The sequence below is a fragment of the Nannospalax galili genome, unplaced genomic scaffold (assembly GCF_000622305.1).
Source record: "Nannospalax galili isolate Female #2095 unplaced genomic scaffold, S.galili_v1.0 scaffold951, whole genome shotgun sequence".
Classification (NCBI taxonomy): domain Eukaryota; kingdom Metazoa; phylum Chordata; class Mammalia; order Rodentia; family Spalacidae; genus Nannospalax; species Nannospalax galili.
Genome location: NW_008329324.1, coordinates 703,454 through 721,328, shown reverse-complemented (window position 1 = coordinate 721,328; position 17,875 = coordinate 703,454). Strand labels below are relative to the sequence as shown.

At 46.3% G+C, this 17,875-nt stretch overlaps 1 protein-coding gene across 3 annotated transcripts in view; it reads right to left on the bottom strand.

The window, feature by feature from the left end:
- Ttc21a (tetratricopeptide repeat domain 21A) overlaps positions 1–17,867 on the bottom strand; it is a 49,326-nt gene extending 31,459 nt beyond the window's left edge. For 2 of the 3 annotated variants that reach the window (XM_008836377.3, XM_029565018.1), the window contains exons 1-6: positions 17,736–17,867; positions 14,851–14,980; positions 12,139–12,249; positions 10,908–11,074; positions 8,219–8,341; positions 4,819–4,976 (exon numbers count right to left, since the gene is read on the bottom strand). In XM_008836377.3, coding sequence (XP_008834599.1) covers positions 4,819–4,976; positions 8,219–8,341; positions 10,908–11,074; positions 12,139–12,249; positions 14,851–14,980; positions 17,736–17,762 — 716 coding nt within the window. In that variant the 5' untranslated portion in view covers positions 17,763–17,867. The remainder of the gene's footprint in view (positions 1–4,818; positions 4,977–8,218; positions 8,342–10,907; positions 11,075–12,138; positions 12,250–14,850; positions 14,981–17,735) is intronic. The other variant, XM_029565013.1, reaches the window with a different exon arrangement.
- Between the last annotated feature and the right edge of the window lie 8 nt (positions 17,868–17,875).

Here is a 17,875-nt window from a genome sequence, read left to right as displayed (position 1 = left end):
CTCCTGAACAATGACTGGGTCAAAGGAGAAATTAAGAAAGAAATAAAAGAATTCCTGGAATTCAATGAAAAGGGCAATACAACACAGCACAACCTCTGGGACACTTTAAAAGCAGTCCTAAGAGGGAAGTTTATAGCTCTTAAGTGCCTACATTAAAAAATTAGAAAGAGCCCAAAGAAATGACCTAACACTGCAACTCAAGACACTGGAAAAGCAAGAACAAATGAGACACAAACCCAGAAGAAGAGAAGAGATAACAAAAATCAGAGCAGAATTCTCATAACAGAAAATTTATTTGTTAATGCTATTATGTCTCATAATTATAAAAAAAGAGAAAATGAGAATGTAAAAGATGTTAAAAGGATATGGGAATGGAGTTATTTTCCAAAATAGAAAAAATGAGAGAGCCTAAGCAAGTGATGAAGGTCTGTGTAGGTTTGTGATGATATATAAAGGACGAGACAAAAATAATATATACATAATCTTAAAATTTATAAGGTCATAGTTTAGTCAGTTAGTTTAAGGAACAAAATATGTATCTAATCAAGGTGTATCTGAGACTATTTGGTTTTTTACGCAAGCTTTATCTACATAGCACATGGTAACTGAAAGTACCAGATTGGTAGAACTAACCTTATTGGATGTTTAACAGCCATACTTTGAGGCCTATACTAATCTGGTCAGAGAGACTTAAAGGACAGTTTTTGCCCCTTGCCCTCCAAGGTTGACTATTTTCCAGGGGACTATGGAACATCTCTCAAAATGTCCTGTAACTGTGGTGAGTCACCTGTCCTCTTGTTCAGGGAGGCCATAGAGACCCCATGAGATGGACTTGAACCAGTGTCCAGTCTACAAAGAGGGTCAATTCAGAGGAAACACCTCATCCATGCTTCCAAGTGAAGCCAGCCATGGTCGAGCAGGACCTTTGACTTATCTTCACATAGATGGAACTGGTAAAAGAAAGGAGCCAGGGGCTCCTCCCAAGCCCATGTAACTCCTGAGGAACAGATCCTCAAATGACCTTAAGTGTGAAAATAAATTGATTTATTTTGGCCAACTGTATGGTCTTAAACACTCAAAAGGAAAGTATAACCAAAGAGTAAAGTCATCAGTATATTTCTTTTTAAAACAATTTTTTTATTTTTAAAAATATTTTATTATTTTTATTTTACGTGTATTAGTGCACTGCTTGCATGTATATGTCATGCAATGCTGCAGAGGTCAGAAGAGGGCTTTGGATTCCCCTGGAACTGGAGTTATGGATGGTTTGCAGCCGCTATGTGGGTTCTGGGAATCAAACCCGGGTCCTCTGCAAGAGCAGTCAGTGCTCTTAACCGCTGAGCCATCTCTCCGGCCCCATCAGTATATTTCTTTAAGAGTTCAAGGGATTACACTTCCCAGGCATTAGGCTTAAGTTCATATGAAAAGTTATTCAGACAATTATTTCTCATTGACTATTTTGTTCCTAATCAAAAAGTGCTGCTCAGATGTAAGACTTCAAATCTTGGTCTCCAGTACTGTAGTGCCCACCTGTAGCTAAGGGAGACAACCAGCTATTGTTCTAAAATGATGGAAAAATTTGTTTTCTCTCCCTATCTAGAAGCCTTTGAGAGGGAACTGACACTGGTTCTAACCATTCCAACAGCTATCAAAATGCCTGAAAGCAAATCCTGAATCCATCACTCTTGAGTCCAGCCTTAGAAGACAAAAGAAAAATGAGGAGGAACCCAGTAGAGGCATGCTTTTGGAAGCCCTTGTCAAGAAACTCCAATGGACTTTCATATGAACATTTGAAAATTGCCCTGTTCTGACTTTTTTCTAGTTCTGTGTCTAGAACTTGTAATGCTAATTACTCTTGCCTTTACTTCTCTTTCACATCTCCTATTCACGAGTCAAGGACTTTCTTTTCCCCCTACAGATTAAAGTTATACCATTTGGGAGTGTTTTAGACAGACCCACTGAAGGGGTACCCCAATTGCCTCACCCTGTGTCCCTGTTCAGCATGGACAAAGCCAGAGCAGTCTGCATCCTGATTCCCTGTCCACAAGTTGGGTAACTGCTTCAGAGGGTGATGTGATAAGAATAGGAGGTAGGAACTGGCTAGGCAGTTAGGGTAAAAAGACCCCAAAGAAAAATAGCCAGTTTCTTGGCTAAAACTTACAATGTCCTTGGGCCTCTTAGCAACATACTCTGTTCCAAAGACCAAAAATATCGAAAGTATTTGGGATCTTTTATCTAATCCTTAAAAGATTTTAGGGGTAATGCTAATTATTCTTGCCTTTGTCTCTCCTTCACATCTCGTATTCATGATTCAAGAACTTTCTTTTCCCCCTAGCATACTCCATTCTAAAGGCCAAAAATGTTGAAAATATTTGGGAATTTTTAGCTAATCCTTAAAAGATTTTAGGGTTACGTCTTCAGAGGGGGAATGTTACAGTAGCCAAAAGCCACATAATCAACCAATCAATCAATCAATTAATCAACCAATCAATCAATCAAAAAAAAAGAAAGAAAGTATGTGAAGTTATCAGAAAAAAGTGATGGGGAGATATGGGAGGAGTTAGAGGGGAGGGAGTGGCCATGGATTTAATCAAAACACCTCATATACATGCATAAAATTCTCAATAAATTATTTAAAAAAAGAATGGTTATTAACAGGCAAGGCATGGTGGCATACTCCTTTAATCCCAGCATTCTGGAGGCAGAGACAGTGGATCTCTTCAAGTTCAAGGCCAGGCTGATCTACATAGTGAGTTCCAGGTCAGCCAGGGCTACAGGGAGACCCTGTCTCAAAGAGAAGAAGAAAAAAAAAATAAAAAAAGAATGGCTATTAGCCGCCATGTGGGTGCTGGGAACCAGATCTGGGACTTCTGCAAGAGCAGTCGGTGTTCTTAACTGCTGTACCATTTGTCCTGCTCAATAGTTTAAATTCTTTATTACATTTTTCTGTCTATCTATCTATCTATCTATCTATCTATCTATCTATCTATCTACTTATCTTGTGTGTATGGGGGGATTCACGTGCCACATCTATCTATCATCTATCTATCTATCTATCTATCTATCTATCTATCTATCTATCTATCTATCTATCTATCTATCTATCTATCTATCTATCTATCTATCTATCTATCTATCTATCTATCTATCTATCTATCTATCTATCTATCTATCTATCTATCTATCTATCTATCTATCTAATCTATCTTTTGTGTATGGGAGGAGGATTCATGTACCACAGCATGCCTGTGCAAGCCAGAGGAAAACTTCAGGGAGTGTGTTCTCTCTTCCTACTATGAGGGTCCCGGGGATTGAACCCAGGTAGTCAGGCTTGGTGGCAGACACCTTTATCCACTTAGCCATCTGGCCACAGGCCCACCCATAGTTTTATAAAATGAAATAGAACAGTGTTTGGTCCGGTTTTCCAGTCCCTCCTCACAGTGAAACTGCATCCTTTTTGTGGTTCTTGCCACACCTGCACGATGCCTCTAATTCTGCTTCTTCATTTCCACAGCCCAGGATGGCATGATGGGTGAGTGTTCAGGGTGCTCCCCTCACTCCTCTGCCTCCCAATTCAGTCCCGTCACTATTCCTAGCTTTTCTGGAGAAACATTCCTTTCTCTTCTCTGCCTCCTTCTCTGGTAAAATGAGAGCCGACCAGCACTCTTGGCTTCTAAGGGAAATGGGAGTGAGGTGCAGTGGAATCCCTGAACTTGAAAGACAGAGGCAGGAGGATTTTGAGTTCAAGGCCAGTGTGGGCTTCATAGTGATATCTTATCTCAGAAAATGAAAAACCTGAGCTGGTAAGATGGTTCAGAGGGTGAAGGCACTTCCTATGCATGCCTGATGACCTGTGTTCAGTCCCTGGAATACACATGGTGTGTGCTGGGTGGCTTTGGTTGTCAACTTGACACACCTAGGTAGAAGGGGCCTCAATGGGGAATTGTCTCTATTGGACTGGCCTGTGGCCATGTCTGTGGGGCATTTTTTTGATTGTTGAGTAATGTGGAAGGGCCCAGCCTTAGAGCTCAAGGCAATTGTGGGTGGTGCCACCCCTGGGCGGGTGGTCCTGTGTTGTATAAGAAAGCAGGCTGAGCACAGGCTGGTAGAGCAAGCCAGTAAGCAGTGTTCCTCTCTGGTCTGTGCTTTAGCTTCTGCCTCCAGATTCCTGCCCTGAGTTCCTACCTTGGGCTCCCTCAATGATGAACTGTGACTTGGGAGATGCAAGCCAAATAAACTCCTCTGCAAGTTGGTATTGGTCAGAGTATTTTTATCACACCAATTGAAGGTAAACTAGAACATGGTGGAAGGAGAGAACCGACTCCTGACAGTTATATACAGACATACTACTATTACTATTAATAATAATAGTAATTAAAAAAATGAAAAAGAAAGTCAGATGTGTTGGCTTAGCCCTGTAACCTCAGCACTTGGGAGATTGGGGCAGGAGAACTGACATGGGTTTGAGGCCAGCCTGGGCTACATAATGAATTTCAGGACAACAGAATGAGACCTTTTCTCAAAAAAACCATACTAAACCAAACCAAATCACCCTGAAAAACCAGGTAGTGTTGACCTATAATAAGCCACAGCTACTTGGGAGGTTGAACCAGGATTCCAAGCCTGCTTGGGCTATGGAATGAGCTCAAGGCAACTTAGTGAGAACCTGCCTCAAAATAAAGTTTAAAAAGGGCTTAGGCTATAGCTCAGTGGAAGAGTGCTTGCCTAGCTTACTCAAGGCCCCGAGTTCCATTCTCAGCACTGCCAAAAATAGTTAAAAGAAAGAGAGGAGTCAGGACTAGTGGGCCCACATCTTACCTGTGTCCAGTTTCTACCGTCTGTTCCCAGTCCTGCCGAGCCAGGAACAGCTGCATCTTTAGTACTAAGCCAGGCAGGAAGTTCCCTGAGGCTGCAGTGACCTGATTCACCACCTCCAGGGCCCCTGAGAAGTTCTGCTGCATCATAAAATATGTTGCCTGTGGGGAACCAGAGAAAAGCGCCTCTATCAGTTGAGACAGATTTGGGTCAAGATCAAGGTCTGGGTCAGAATGGGTACTGCAGATCCCTCCAGCTGGGCCTGCAGCCTAAAGGCCCAGAGTTTAACTGTGGGGGACTATCAGTCAAGTAAATGCTTGGGAAACTGTTTATTCTTTGGGGCTGGGATCATGGCCTCTGCAGTCCAGTCATCATTACCCGGGGGTATCCTGCCAGGACCCCTGAGGGCCAGAAGAGGACTTCTAACAGGCTTAAGGGCTGGGAATGCAGTTCAGTTGGTAAAATGCCTGCCTAGTATGCATGAGCCCTGGAGTTCAATCCTCAGCACTGCATAAACCAGGCACTGCTGCAGCCCCTTGTAATACTAGCCCAGAAGGAAGAGACAGGAGCCCCAGAACAAGCTGGTTAGCAAGGCTAGCCATGTGGGTTAGCTCTGGGTTTGAGTGAGAGACTCTGCCTCAAAGAATAAGTTGGATAAGTGATCAAGGATAATTCCTGATCCCAACAATTCCTGATCCAACCTCCATCTTCTGTGTGCAAGGATACCTACCCCCACACATACCAGAAATGAAAAAGCAAGCAAGCAAGCAAGCAAGCAAGCAAGCAAGCAAGCAAGCAAAGGACTAGAAAGGCTGGCTAAGTGTAAATATTTTTTATGTGTGTATTTTGCCTGCATATATATGCAAGTGCGCCCGTGTTGTGTAATGCCCACAGAGGCCAGAAGAGGCTGTTGGATCCCCTGGAACTGGAGTTACAGGTGGTTGTGAGCTGCCTTGTGGGTGCTAGAAAGTGAATCTGGGTCCTCTACAAGAGCAGCCCTGGCTGGCTTAACCTAGATTTACAACAACCTTGCCTTAAGAGATGGCTGACTATTTGAATCAGGAAGACATGTTCACTGCAGCTCTTTCTAAGGTACAGTTGTAAGCGCTTCTGTTGGGGGACTCACACTGTGGCCATGCAGGACAGGACTGCCTTTCTGTGCAGGTTCAACATGGCATTTGCTCATGATACAATTTTATACCAGGAAGAAGGGACTAAAGCAAACACAGAACACACCATGGCAGCTGTCTCCAACCCTGCAGGGATGCTATATGTGGCTCTGTTCAGGTTTAGGAGCGCTTATGTCTGCTGGCACTGTGAGGGTCCCTCCAGGGATTGACCATAGCAAAGACATCTGTCTCAAACTGAGTCACACCCCTCTCTGGAGCAGCCAGAGAGTCTGATCACAGCCAGAGTGTCTAATCACATCAAGGCCCTCAGGGCTGGGGCTCCCCAGGGAGGCACCTGAGGCCTCTGCCTTGACTGTTCACAGCCCAACTCCTCTCCCCTCAGGTGTTGATCCTAGCTGTGCTGTCAGCTAAGCCTCCAGCAAAACCAAGTAATCTCCATGGCTACTGTAGCCCAGGACCCGACCCAAAGCATACCCAATCCAAGCTGAGAGAAAAGTGGGGAGGCACAGCCCAGAAATATTAGCGTGAAATGTTGAACTCCTGATACTCGTGCCTCCACTTCCCAGTGCTGGGATTACAGGCATGCGCCATCTTCCTTTCCTCCCCTTCCCTTCTCTGGCCTCCTCTATATTTTTATTTTATTTTACTTTATTTTATCTATTTTATTTTGTTTTATTTTATATTTTATTTTATTATTTGATTTTTGAGACAGGGCTCATTATATAACCCTGGCTGGCCTGGAACTTACTATGTAGACCAGGCTGGCCTTGAAGGCACAGAAATCTACTTGCCACTCAAGTGCTGGAACTGATGTGTGCACCACCACGTCCAGCCCCTCACCTCCGATTTTCTTCTCTCTCTCTCTGGTTTCCTCCAGTTGTGGGTCTCTATGTTAATCACCATCTGCTGCATGAGAACTATTTGGATGAGATTCACCCAGCCTTTCTCTCTCTCTCTCTCTCTCTCTCTCTCTCTCTCTCTCTCTCCTTTTCTCTCTCTCTCTCTCCCTCTCTCTCTCTCTCTCTCTCTCTCTCTCTCTCTCTCTCTCTCTGGCTTATTTTGAGACAAGGTCTAACTATATAGCCCTGGCTGGCCTGGAAATCACTACGTAGACCACACTGGCCTCCAATTCACAGAGCTCTGCCTGCCTTTGCCTTCTGAGTGCTACGATTAAAGAGGCTAGAGGGGAACAAGCCCTGGCATGACACCTATGGCCCAGGGTGAGCCCCCCCCATTCCTTCCTCTCCCTTTTTCTCTCTATCCTTTTTTCACTTTCTCTGTCTTCCAACTCCTTCCTCCTTTCCACTTGTTTTTAATGACAATGTAGTCATTTTCCAAAGAAAGCCTTTTTTAAAGAGAAGAAAGTAAGAGGTTTCTTTTCTCAAAGACTGAATCAATGCAGATCACAAAAGAAAAAGAAATTTCATTCAGGGGCTGGAGAGATGGCTCAGTGGTTAAGAACACTGGTTGTTCTTGCAGAAGACCTGGGTTCAAATCCCAGCACCCACATGGCAGCTAACAACTGTCTGTAACTCCAGTTCCAGGGGATCTGGCAGTCTCTTCTGTCCACGGGCATTGCACGACACAGGTGCACTTACATATGTACAGGCAATACATACATACACATAAAATAAAAATAATAAAATATTAAAAAAAGAAATTTCATTCAAATTAAGATCAGAAAATGCAAAATAGGTAAAACATCTGCCTCCCTTTTCTTAGGGCCACTAAGTAACTTTAACAAGCGGGAAGAGAAAGGGGGAAACAGGAGGAGTAAAGGGAAGAAGGGGAGAAAAGGGACGGAGTGACACCAAGGAGGGAGGCAGAGGAGAGTCCAGGCTGCAACCTGAGGTGACCTGAGGCAGAAGGAAGAAGATGCTGCTGGGCATATCAGCACTCCAGAGGTAGGGGCAGGAAGATCAGGAACTCAAGGACAGCCTTGGCTACATAATGAGTAAAAGGCATTCCTGGGCTACATGAGAGCCTGTCTCAAAAAACCAAATAGCGGCTGGGGATGTACCTCAGTGGTAGAGTGCATGCCTTGGGCTCAATTCCCTAGTACTTAAAACAAAACAGAATGAGAAAGATGCTTGCACAAAGTGGGAGGGGGGAAAGGGGGTAAGCTCTGGGCTGCTGTGTGACCCTGGACTGCTTGCTGACCCTTTCTGGGCCTTTGTGCCTCATCTCAGGTCAGCCTGAGTTCACCTAGCAGGTCTCTGGCTCCAGTGACTCAGTCAGAGACACTAAGGCCTCTCCCCCTCCCCTCTGCATACCTTGCCCATCAGCCCCAGCACATCTTTGGTGTCCTGAGTTCCTTGCTCCAGGTACTTGATGGATTTCTTCACTATGTGGGGCTTATTGCAGGTGAGGTCCACCCAGCCTTTAAGTATATAGCCCTGGCATGAGAAGAGGAGGAAAGGTCAAGTCCTTGGTACTGCTTGGCCTCTACCCAAGCCTGCTCATGTCCCAGCCTTTACCATTTCCACATCACTCAGTGGCAGCACATTGCACAGATCTCAGCTGTTCCTCTGCCAGGCCTCCCTGATCCCACCACCTGTAACATCCTGTTGCTCCTCACCTTTCAAACCAGGCCCTATTCATCTGATCAACTACTAGGTCATAACCCGGCCTGGGAAGCCCCTCCTGGAGGTAATCTCCTCTCCCTGCTTCCCCACAGCTATTTATTACTCCTTATTGAGGCCCTCTCCCCTTCCTCAGTCTGGCCTGCTTACTTTACATGGGGTCAAGTGATAATACCAGGGCATGGGTCAGGCCATTCTTGATCTCTGCACTTCTCCATTAGGCACTCAGCCCCTCCTAGTTATGAGGAAGGCCAGGCCTGGGAAGCAGCACTGAAGGGCACTTGGGAGACACCTGCCTGCCCTGAAGCATCCCTTGATGGTCCAGTCCAGTGTTTCTCTTTTAACCCTGATCTCTCTCTTCAGGAGACAGTGCCTCCACCTCTAAGAGATGCTATTAATAACATCACAGATGTCTCATCTCAGCATATTGTGCACTATGGTTATCTGTCTTATATATAAATAAGGTTTCACCCCTCCTCAGGGGACAATGGGTACACTCTTGAAAACTGTTATCAGGCTTGTGGAGAATGCATGACCTGAAAAGGGCTTCCAACCCTACGATTAGGACCAACACACTGTATCTGTCACATGAAGCATGTGGGAGCCACCACTCCAACCCAGTAAGTCACTGGAGGGAGGGCAGGGCCCAGTGTGGACAGCTTGCTTAGATTTTTCCAAAGGACCAGGAAATCTGGATTTTTAGGTAGAAAACCTCCTGATATATTATCTGTTTTATTTCCATTTATTTATTTCCTTTTTTCTGTTTTTTATTTTTATGTATTTATTTTTTGAGATAGGGTCTCACCATGTAGCACTGGCTGGCCTAGAACATGCTATGTAGACCAGGCTGGCCTTGAATTCACAGAGATTTGCCTGCCTCTGCCTTCCAAGTGCTGGGAGCCCAGCTCTTCTTTCTTTTTGGGACAAGGTCTTTGCCCAGGAGCCCAGTCTGTTCTCTCAGCCTCTCAAGTACTAGGATGACAGGCATGCCCACTTTAAATTTTCTGATTTAAAAAAAGGATTTTGTTTTTATTTCTAATTATGTATATATGTATCTGTGGGTTTGTGCATATGAGTGAAGTGTCTGTGGAAGTAAAAAGAGGGCATCGGATCCCCTGGAGCTGAAGTTATAGACAGTTATAAAGCATTCAATAAGGGTACTGGGAATCAGAATCTGGACCTCTGCAAGAGTAGTAAGTGCTCTTAACTGCTGAACAATCTCTCTAGCCCCCAAATCTTCTGATTAAAATTTTAAAACTTTATCTATTAATTTAGTGTGTATATGTGTATCTGTGTCTCTGTACATGCGTGCCTGTGTGTGTATGTGCGTGTGCGTGCGTGCATGTGTGTGTGTGTGTGTGTGTGTGTGTGTGTGTGTGTGTGTGTGTGCAAGTACTCCACTGTGTGGGTTCTGGGAATTGAATTCAGATCATCAGGTTTGGCAGCAAACACCTTTACCCACTGAGTCATATTTTCATTCTAATATTCTGATTTCTAAATGTCACTAGTTAAGTAAAGATGTTTAAAAAATATAGCTTGGGAGATGGGAATACATGGTAGAGTGTCTATCTAGCATGCAGAAAGACTTGGGTTTGATCCCTAGCACCACATAAAACTGGGCATGGTGGTATATGCCTGTAATCCCAGCACTCAGGAGGTAGAGGTGGAAGGATTAGAAGTTCAAGGCCATCCTTGGCTACAACCTGGGCCACTGTAGAATTCAGTCCTCCGAGTATAAAAGCCATTACCATCTTTACCAAAATCAGCTGTGACTACTCACAAGCACACCTCAGATCAGTGCCCCTGTTGACCAATCCCTCACAGGAGAGATTGGGGAGGATCATTAGATCCTAACCTGAGATGTCAGCCCTTCCCTCCTGCATCTCATTGCCAACTCCATATAACTCTGATCTAACTGCATGTGGCAAGGTGCTAGGTAGAGGGCTAACTGCAGGAGGGACTCCATCTGTGCAGCTATGGGGAGGCCATTATCTCTTCCAGGGTGAGGCCTGGTGGTGGTAAAACTGTTTAGGGTCACCCATGCTCTGTAAGAAAGCCCAGTAGACTCACTGGCCTACCAAATTGGACTTTAGTGGTGCCTTATTAGGGTGAATAGGTGTTTGTTCACATCTCTCAAGAAAAGTTCATGCAACAGACTATGACGAAAGAAATAGAGAGTGGGCCACAGAAAACTAGTCTAGAGATGGGACCCTGTAGACAAATGCCGATGTGTTTTCAGACAACATGGGCGGCATGGCTGAAGTCTAGTGCCTGGGTGGGGCCCCAGTTCCAGAGCCCTCTGGGAGTGATGGGCCATCCTGCTACGATGTCTGGATGCTGCTTTTCTCGGCTCTGGCCCCAAGATGCTCATGGTGGGTACCTCTCTGGAGCCACTGCAGACCTTCAGCATGTGATCAACATATTCCCTGGCTTTGTCGTGGTGGCCTATGAGCCAGAAGAACAGGCTGGCGTAGTACAGGGCAGTGTCACTGGCTGTCTTGCGGATTTCCTTTAAGCTGCTCTCCAGCTCCTGGACAGCTTCTCCATCTAAATCCAGGAGAGGAAGAAGAGGCCAAGTTAGGACAAGGAGGTTTGTGCCTAAGGCCACCACGGGCCTGGGAAGACTGCATATATTGGCCCTCTCTGCATATATATGGCTGTCTAAGGGCCATCCCAGGACCTGGACACCAGCAACATCTGCCCAGGACACCACAGGAGTTGCACACACCTGAACTCAGTTTGCCGTTTGGGATATACTTTTTATTCCCTCTATGTCCATCAGTATGCTGAGCAGGCAGACTGGACCTGAACCCCCTGACTGAGGCCCACTGCCTATCCTGAGCCTACAGTCTGTCTTAGCACCTCTCTTTGACTTTTTAGAGACCTGAGATTTGGGGCATGGTTATTTATAATGGCTTCATTAAAAAATTTTTAAATTTATTTTTATTTTATGTATACAAGTGTTTTGCCTGCATGTATATACGTGTACCCGTGTCATGCAATGCCAGCAGATGCCAGAAAAGGGCATTGGATGAGCTGGAACTGGAGTTATGATGGTTGAGAGCTACCATGTGGGTGCTGGGAACCAAGCCAGGGCCTTTGCAAGGGCAACCAGTGCTCTTAACCACTGAGACATCTCTGTAGCCCTGATGGCTTGATTTTTTTCGACAGTATCTTGGTGTGGAAATGAAGGGTGTTTCCTGAAGGTTTTGTTTGTTGTTTTGTGAGATAGGGTTTCACTATGCAGCCCCAGCTGGCCTGGAATTTGCTATGTAGACCAGGCTGGCCTTGATCTCACAGAGACTCACATGCTTCTACCTCCCGAGTGCTGGGGTTAAAGCTGTGCACCACCCCCCTACCTTGAGTCTGGAATGAAACACCTTCTGTCATACTGTCTGCCTGCTTCACCCTCAGCTGGATGCAGGCATAAGTTTTCTCTGAGGCCTCTGGGTATGGAAGTTAGGGGAGAAAGCAGCTGCTTGTTTTGGCTGGCAACATTGATCCAAGTCACCTGTGCATACACCCTTCCTTCAGCATCCCTTGAAGGGCTGTGTCTGCAGTGGCATTTTCTCCCCCCCTGGGTCCAGCCTGCTATGTGTGGCTACACTCACCAATGGTGTCACAGCGTTTGTGAGCATAAAGCAGGGCGATGACAGAGCATAGACACATGTCTGGGTAGCTCTTGATGCTCTCCAGCTCACTGATGGCATCGTGGATACGCTCTGTAAAGAAAGCACATGATTTGGGTTGCAGGCTCTAGACAGACACACGGACCCTGTGTGTACATGTGTCAGGGCCAGAGGACAACCTCAGGTCTTGTTCTTCAGGCACCATCCACCTCGTTTGTTAATATTTAATTATTACTTTTTTTTTTTTTTGGTCTTTTTGAGACAGGGTCTCCCTGTAGCCCAAGCTGTCCTGGAACTCACTATGTAGACCAGGCTGACCTTGAACTCACAGAGATCCACCTGCCTCTGCCTCCCAAGTGCTGGGACTACAGGCGTGTGCTACCACGCCTGGCTTAATTATTACTTTTATGTGTATGTGTGTGCCTGAGTGAGTGTATGTGTACTACCTGCATACAGGAGCCTGGTGAGGCCAGAAAAGGCAACAGATCCCATGGAACTGGAGTTCCAGGCAGTTATGAGCCACCATGTGGGTGTTGGGATCTGAACTCAGGTCTTTGGCAAGAGCAGCAAGTGCTTTTTAACCATTGAACCATCTCTCTAGCCCCCATCCACCTTGCTTGTTGAGATAGCTTGCTTGGCCTGAAACTTGCCAAGCAGACTAGACTGGCTGGCGAGTGAGCCCCAGAGATTTGCCAGTCTCCACCTTCCTGCACCAGGTTTGCACCAGCCATCATGTCTGTTTTTTTTTTTTTTTTTTTTTTTTTTTTTTGAGACAGGGTCTCCCTGTAGCCCTCAGCTGGCTGGAACTCGCTTTGTAGACTAGGCTGGCCTTGAACTCACAGAGATCCACCTGCCTCTGCCTCCTGAGTGCTGGGACTAAAGGTGTGCACCACCACACCCAGCTTGTTTTTCCGTTTTTTTAATATGGGTTGTGGAGATCAAATTGAGGTCCTTGTGCTTACAAGACAAGTACTTTACCAACTGAGTCATCTTAGCATCTGTTTTTTTTTGAAAATATTTTATTTATTATGTGTATGGGTGTATTGCCTGCATGTATGTAAGTGTACATGTGTCCTGCAGTGCCCACAGAGGTAAGAAGAGGGCATCAGATCCCCTGTAACTGGAGTTACAGACAGTTGTCAGCCACCATGTGGGTACTGGAACTCACACCCCAGTCCTCGGCAAGAGCAGGCAGTGCTCTTAACTGCTGAGCCATCTCTCCAGCCCCATCGTTTATTTTTTTTTAAAGATTTATTTTATAGACCGGGTATGGTGATACATGCCTTTAATTCCAGGACTTGGGAGACAGAGGCAGACAGAGATGTCTGTGAGATTGAGGCTAGCCTGGTGAGTTCCAGGCCAGCTAGGGCTACAAGCAGACCCTGTCTCAAGAAAAAAAAAGATTTTATTTTATTTTTTGTCTTTTTGAGACAGAGTCTCCCTGTAGCCCCAGCTGTCCTGGAACTCACTATGTAGACCAGGCTGGCCTTGAACTCACAGAGATCTGCCTGCCTCTGCCTCCCAAGGCTGGGACTACAGGTGTGCGCCACCACGTCCGGCTAAGATTTTATTTTTAATTACATGTATGTGTACGTGTGTTTGTGTGTGGGTATGTGTATTTGAGTGTAGGTGCCTGTGGAAGTCAGAAGAGGGAGTCAGATCCTCCAGAGCAGGAGTTACAGGGAGTTGTGAGTCACCTGATACAGGCGCTGGGAACTGAACTTGGTCCTCTGGAGAACTAGGAGGAGCTCTTAACTCCTGAATCATCTCTCCGGCCTAGTTTTTCCTTTCCTCTTTCCCCTTTCCTTTCCTGGACTGGGTCTCATGTATCCCAGGGTGGCTTCAAGCTTACTGTTTAGCTGGGGATGACTGAAGCCTGCTGTCCTGGCCTTACTCTAACAGCTGCAGTAGGTGAGGGCCCAGGGTCAGCTGGAGACACTTCTCACTCGAGGCCACTGCTGGCTGACCTTCCTGGTCTTCCACACCCTCATACCTACAGCTCAGAGAAGAAAGGCCTCCACTCCTGGCTGGAAGAGCCCAGCAAGGATAACCCAGAATTCCTGATCCTCTGTCTCTACCTTCCAAGTGCTGGGATGACAGATGTGTACCATCACACCTGGCTGAGTCTTAGAACTGAGAGGTATGTCTGAAGGTATGCCTGGGGATCCTAAAGAGGCTAGGGTCAGTTCTGAAGAGGGACAGATATTCCCAGCCAATTGATCAAGAGCCACTAATTACATTTATCCCTCATGTCCCCAACATTGGCCATAGGCAGCTCAGACAGCTCTTAGCCTAAGATACCCTGTGATGTTAGCATGTAGCTCTTATGTAAGCCCCACCCCCGTCTTACATTGACATCATGCCTGCCTATAACCATACCTCCCTCTTCCTTCTTTGGTGCAGAGTCAGCTCTCAGGTCCCAAGCCTGGGATGACTTCAAGAGTCATGTAGCCCTCTCTCCAACCACTGATTTTGCTTAGGGAAACTGAGGCACACAGGGATAGTAGCTCTCTAAGATCTCCAAAGTTAACTCAATACAAAGTACACAGGCTTCTGTGGATTGACCTGGGAATCTGTAGTCAGTGTGAGACCATTTCCATGGGAACTTAGTTAGAAGTAGGCATTCAGATATGAACAAAGGGTTAGGACTGAGGTGGTACCTGGGGTCAAAATGCCCGCAGTTCCAGTCCTTACCTTCCCCGAGGATTCCAAATGCTTTAAAGAACTGTAACACAGGGTCATTGCTGAATCTCTCCAGGCCCGTGCTCGCAGCCTGCTGCACGTGGTGGAAGTACTTTTCCTGGCTGTAGTAGATAATCCCAGCCTGTGAGGAAGACACAGTTGTAATAGCCCCAGCCCTTCAGGTCTCTACTCTGACCCTGATGGAATGAGACTCACTGCGTTGATCTTTCCCTGCTCCCTCTCAGTTCTGTCAAGGGAAACTGCCCTGGGAGCAGCTCCAGGCAGTGTTTCTAGGACAGAGTTTGCAAGAGTTTGGGGGATGGCCAACAGATTCTGATTAAAACATGATGTAGGGGCTGGAGAGATGGCTCAGTGGTTAAGAGCACTGACTGCTTTTGTAGAGGACCCAGGTTCGGTTCCCAGCACCCACATGGCAGCTAACAACTGTCTGTAACTCCAGTTCCAGGGAATCTGACACCCTCTTCTGACCTCTCAGGCATTGCACAATATAAGTACACTTACATGAATGCAGGCAATACACTCATACACATAAAATGAAAATAATAAAAAGAAAAAAAAATGACTAGGTGGGCTGGAGAGATGGCTCAGCAGTTAAGAGCACTGACTGCTCTGGCAGCAGACCCAGGTTCGATTCCCAGCACCCACATGGTGGCCAACAACTGTCCTACCTCCAGTTCTAGGGGATCCAACACCCTCTTCTGACTTCTGCGGCATTGCACGATATGGGTGCAGTTACATACATGCAGGCAATACACTCATACACATAAAATAAAAAACAGAAAAACGGTGGTTGTACACACCTTTAATCCCAGCACTTGGGAAGCAGAGGCAGGTGGATCTCTGTGAGGTGGAGGCAGCCTGGTCTACATAGCCAGTTCCAGGACAGCTAGAGCTACAGGGAGACCCTGTCTCAGAAAAGACCCCCCCCCAGAATATTTTTTAAAAATATGACATGACTTTCAATTCAGCCTTTTTTTTTTCTTTTTGTCAGAGGGGACTAAGGAGGAGTGAGGACCAACAATCAGAACACTTGCGACAAGCTAGGGGCTGTTATTGGGACTTTCTATGCATCTTCCTGCATGTGATCCTCTCACATTTTTCACAGGTGATAAGGCTCAGCAGATCACAAAATCATCGTGGCTGACGTTTCAAAGTGAAACCTTCCCTAAGGTTTGTGGCTGTTGAGTTGGGGATAACTGTCGTTGTATTGTAAAAGCCTCAAATCTAGTTGAAAGAGCCCAGACATCATCTTATTTATTTATTTTTATTTTATGAGTGTTTCGTGGGCATGGATGTAAATGTACCATGTGTGCAATGCCTGCAGAGGTCAGAAGAGGGTATCATATCCCCTGGAACTGGAGTTACAGATGGTTGTGAGGTGTCATGTGGTCATGTGGGTGCTTGGAATTGAATCTGGGTCCTCTGGAAGAATAGTAAGTGCTCTTAACTCCTAATCCTAAATCATTTCTCCAGTTCCCTAGACATCCTTTTTCTTTCTCTCCCTTTCTCCCTTTTTCTTTCTCTTTTTCTTTTTTCTTTCTTTCTTTCTTTCTTTTCTTTCTTTCTTTCCTCTTTCTCTTTTGCTCTCCTCCTCCTCTCCTCCCCCCCCCTCTCTTGTCTTCTCTTCTCTTTTCTTTTTTGTCTTTTTGAGACAGTGTCTCCCTGAAGCCTCAGCTGGCCTGGAACTTACCATATAGACCAGGCTGGCCTCTATCTATCTCACAGAGATATACCTGCTTCTGCCTCCCCAGTGCAGGGATTAAAGGTGTGCGCCACCACACAGGCCCCAGACATCATTTTAAGGGTAATAAACAAGAAGCTGTTGAAATGGCTTTAAACAGGGTAGGGATAGTTTTTTTCAGATTTTTTGTTTGTTTTTGGCAGGGTTTCTATCCTAAGTTGGCCTCAAACTCATTTTGGAGCCAAGGATGACCTTGAACTTCTGATCCTCCTGCCTCCACTACCCAACTACTAGGATCCATGTGTACCTGTTTTTGTTTTTTTTTTTGTTTTGTTTTTTTGTCTTTTTGAGACAGGGTCTCCCTGTAGCCCCAGCCTGTAGACCAGGCTGGCCTTGAACTCACAGAGATCCACCTGGCTCTGCCTCCCAAGTGCTGGGATTAAAAGCATGAGCCACCATGCCCAGCTTCATGCCTGGTATTGTACTGTAATGGGAACCCAGGGCTTGGTGTCTGCTAGGAAAGCACTCTGCCAATTGAACTACATACCCAGCCACCTCAATTGTATAGTTTTTGTAAAAACTACTCAGGCTGTTGCGTGTGGATGGTGGCAGGCAGTAATGTGGGCAAACAGAACTGAAGCAGAGTATCCAGACTCAGCGGAACTGGTCACAAGTATTTGGGGGCGACACGGTGGCCCTGGCCTAGGAAATAAGTGGCTGTACACTGGAACTGACACTTGTTGCTAGGACTGGGAGGTGGGTATGGAAAAGAGTTAAATAAGGCTGAGGAGAGACAGGGTCACAGAAGAGTCTCAGCCAGGGGTAGAGGTTAAGATGAAGAGATGCCAAAATAATGGACATGGGATGATTTACTTTAGGGGTGTGAGGGAGGCAGGATTAGATCAGGATACTAATTTGGGGCTGAGGTCCAGAGGGTACCGGAAGTGATGCACTGTCAAGAAGAGCGAGGGAACATAAAGCAGGACCTACCGAAGCTACCAGAATGCGTGGTGGCCAGAGGGCAGAAGTGGCTTGAGGGATGCGGGGTGGGGGAGTCAGACAGAGGTGGCTCAGGGCAGAATGGCCAGAGAACAGAGGTGGCCCAGGCAGAGGTGGCCTAGGCAGAGGTGGCCGGAGAGCAGAGGTGGCCCAGGCAGCCCAGCGCAGCAGACCAGCGGTCAGCAGTGTCACGCACCATGAGGGAGGAGTCATCGCTGTTCATCTTCCGGCTCTGACGCCTCCGGGGTCAGGTGCGGCCCTGAGGAGCGGGATTCCCAGCTCTGGTCGATCAACTAGAAGCCCGAAGTTCGAGGCGCGCGCGTCCTTGACGACCGG